This window comes from Protopterus annectens, chromosome 10.part0 (genome assembly GCF_019279795.1).
Source record: "Protopterus annectens isolate FY-2018-M chromosome 10.part0, PAN1.0, whole genome shotgun sequence".
NCBI lineage: Eukaryota > Metazoa > Chordata > Ceratodontiformes > Protopteridae > Protopterus > Protopterus annectens.
In genome coordinates, this window is record NC_056744.1 from 1,446,535,940 (window position 1) to 1,446,539,891 (window position 3,952).

The window sequence follows — 3,952 nt, forward strand, 5'->3', positions numbered from 1 at the left end:
GGGGAAACTTAAACTGAAATGTCTGTAATTATTTAGTAACATCAATTCTAAATAATTTACCAAAAAAACAGAACTTTTAGACAGAACAGACCCAAAAGTGTAGGCAATAATCTAAACAGTTAAGACTTGTAGCCACCACATCACCCTCCACCTCCACAATAAATGTTGCATTCTTTACACAACCTTTTATTCCGAGAAACAACGGTACATAGTGTCGAGTGCATCTAGTACTCTGTTTCTGGTTTTGGGCTGCACCATTATTCATTGCCACACTGCACATTATTGGTCCGTGAGTTTCAGCCCATCCTCCTGATTCAACATTCCCCTTACCAAAGTGCCTCCATATCCGGTACTTCATTTCCTCCTTCGTACCGAAGCCGGAGAGGTTGGTATTTACAAACGAAGAGGAGTTCTTGGTACTGTCCTAATTCGGGAAACGAGGATGTATTTGCAGTCACTGCTGCTTGGAGGATTTGTGGTTTCGTCGCTTGTCTTCGTTTCCGTTCACGGTTCGGGTCTCGGAAGGGGTAAGTAGGAGATCGTCTCTTCAGTCACGCTGTAAGGATTATACTAGCGTTAAGTAGTTGCAGTTTATAATGCACGGTTCAAGTGATACCTGTTGTAACCCTTTTCTGTTATTAATACAACCAGCAAGCTGTCTAGAAACTTTGGTTAACGAAAACATCGTAGTCCATAGGGTTAAGTAGCACCCCCCCCCCCAAAAAAAAAAAAAAGATGAAAAGATTTAAGACAACTTGGCAACATTCTGATGTGTGTTTGCCAGTCATATCTCTCACCTGCCCCAGAATTTAACTCAAAATTTAGCTCTGTCCTTCTTGATCCGTCCTACAACTGATGAATTTTAGACAAAAGGTGGTGAATTGTCTTTAGTAAATAATGACAATTATTAGAGCTATAGACTTCTTTTACTTAAGAAAGTGTATATTAAATCTTATTCTGTCAGTGTCTCAAGTTATTCCGTCAATGTTTCAAGTTAATATTACTTATATTTTTAAAATATCCCTGATTATTTGAGGATTCGTCCCTGATTCTTTTGAGATTTGTCCCTGATTGGTTGAGAGCTATGCTGTGCTGCCAGTAGCGGTGGCATCCGCTGTATGGCATCACCAAAGTCCGGATCATAAGTAGCCTCTGGGGATCCGGGATCAAAACCAGTTTTGCAACATTTTCAATGATAACGCTTGTTTCCTTTTTTGTGTTAAAATGCTATCAGAACTCTGAATACTGGAAGTGACACTGTTGTAACCAACAGTAACTTGCTTCATCGGAGTTTTATCATAAATATGTTTCTGGCAGCACTTATAGACTTCGTTTGGTATGATTTATTCTCCCACGTTTATTCCATTTTGTTGATGCAGCAGTACGCGCAGATTGCTTATTTTGGGACATATACTGATCATACTCGTAAATTTTGTCTAGGTAAATAAGGACCCCCTAGTTGCTTAGGAGAACATGAACAACAGTAATACACGAAGTTTACAGTGGTGGTGCTTAGAATGATGCGAAGTATGGAGAGATGCCTCTCCTTCAGTAGACAATCAAAGCAAAGAGCATCAGCAAAAACAGAAACGCGAGATGCAGAGTCGAGGACATTGCATCAAACTGGCCAGGATAAACAACGTGCCAGGGTTAGAGACATGATAGAGTACAATGTAGCATACTGACTAAACTGCCCAGCACACTGTTTTATGAACAGCTCCTCATAGCTGAGTACGGGACTTTAAATTAAAAGCAGGCTTTTTATATGAGGTATGTCAATGTAAGCATGAGGTTACATACTGCAGCACATAGTACGTCTCCCATTGGAAGGGGAGAGACTCGAGGGCAAACACAGGTTAGCAAGCACAAGTGCCTTTCTGTGGTATATTGGTTTCAAGTGCTTTTATGTCTTATTAATCTTGAAGCAAATAATGAGATGGCCACATAGGTATCAACCAAAGCACCATTGTTGTGTACCAGTGCATTCCAGGGTATGTACATCACATACATTGATAAGGCTAGTTGCACGTGAGACAGATGTACCATGTCGCCTTTGTCGGGTGGTGTAACGTGTATTGGCCAGCAATGTGAAATGGCTATAGTGTGCAGGTAATGTGGGCAGATGGTGAAAAATGTGGCTGCAGGGTCTGTTGCAACAAGTGCAGATAGACATTTAGCAGTGGTGCGAGAACATACTTTGCTCATGCAGAATCCAGGAGGGTTGAAGATGCAACAAAAACCAGAATGAAGAAACACTACGAAAGAGCAAACAGGAACTGTAGAATTGCTGAAATAAGGTACCTCAGCCAAAAGCCTTCAGAGGGTTGAAGAAGAAGATACAAGAGATGTTTGGAAACTGTAGAAAAAATGAAGAGTGTATGAATGACTGGAGGGGTTACATTGGAAAGCAAGCAGGCAGAACTTACAAAAGGAATGTGGATGGGGTGGTTTACAGATGAATGACCTAGTTGGGATGCCCTTCTGAGATTTAACTTATGAGCAGGATCTGTGCAACCATATTTAATTACTTACAGGGGATGCACTGACCATGTCTGGTATATGTTATGTGTCATGCACAATGGTGTTCACCCCATTTCTCTGTGCCCTATGCCATTAGGAAAGCATCATACAATCTGTGCTTACTCTGTTGCTGTTAGCATGTGGTGGTGAGTATTAGTACTGACCCTTTTCCACTGTGCTCCATGCAGCATGGCATCATTTACTGTATTTCACTATGCTCCAAGCTTCTAGCACAGCATCCTGTCCCCTGTTTAGGGGACTCAACTACAGTAGTCATACAATGTGCATTAGGGCATGTATGTTCCTACTGACATCATTATATGCCATAGCATCTATGATTTCCTGCTTTGAAGTATTTGTTCATTACCCTTTGCCAGGTCTTTAAAGGTGATTTGTCATGACAAAGTACAGCCTGGTTCCATTTTTGAATGGGACTGTGGAGCAGTGCACCCCTTCCAGCATCCATGCTGCTGCTTTTGGAGTAATTCATATGCGTTTTCATAATCAGCTGTTTAATTTTATAAAATGTTCTTATCAACTTAGAAAGGATAGACAAGGGAGAGTGAGATAGTATGTTAGTCTACTTGGGGAGGTATTTTGTAGTAAATGGTTGGTGATTGCATGTTTACATTCAGTTAACAGGCAGTAGTAAAATATGAAATGCATATGTAAAGACCTTTTGAATGTATGCGAGGCTTAATTTAGAAATGTTGGGTATGGTAAGTGTGATCCATTGGAGTTTTATGTTTCGGCTGGATATAGCATTAATCACATTAAGCTGAAACTTACGCTTTTCCTTTATGATGATACCTGAACCAGCTTAGCCCTTTAGAGGCATGTGTTGATCTACATTTAAACATTTGAGTTGTCATGCCTAGGCTCAGTGTTACAAGTAGTAGTAGTCATTGGAGTGGCAGCCTGAGAGTCCCTAAAGTGTTTGTCCTGCAACAGGTGAACAAACTAGTTGAGTTGATGATATGCGGACAACAAGTTCTGGTTCAAGTTTATGCAACTGTCCATTGTATGTGAAGGCCTGATGCATGCCTGTGGTGGGTCTAGGTATAGGTTTGTTGTACTTTAAAATTGTCATCCATACTTAATTTCATCAAGAAAAAAATTCATTCTGAATCTTTTTTTTTTTTTTTTTTTTTTTTTTTTTTGGTCTTCCTGAAATACAAAGCAGTTTCTGCAGTCTTTTCACAAAGGCATGCCAAGGTGAAGATGTATTTTTTTAAAAGACTTTTCTACTCCTCCCAGCTCAGCTTCCCAAATCTTTAGTTACCTCGTTTTCACAGTAACAAAAGTGCTTTAGCTAATACAGTAGAGATATTGAATTCGGGAGTCACTGCTTGTTAAACATTACTGACTTGTGATTTCCATTATCCACAACTGTTCCTGCCCTTTTAAGGACATTGTTCTCTTCAACAAAACT

The 3,952-nt window shown here is 40.1% G+C and overlaps 1 protein-coding gene across 1 annotated transcript in view; it reads left to right on the forward strand.

The window, feature by feature from the left end:
* Positions 1–300: 300 nt before the first annotated feature.
* The window catches only part of TXNDC12 (thioredoxin domain containing 12), a 312,355-nt gene continuing 308,703 nt past the window's right edge, over positions 301–3,952 (forward strand). Inside the window, exon 1 of the mRNA XM_044086072.1 lies at positions 301–527. Within this exon, the coding sequence (XP_043942007.1) occupies positions 443–527 (85 nt within the window). The 5' untranslated portion in view covers positions 301–442. The remainder of the gene's footprint in view (positions 528–3,952) is intronic.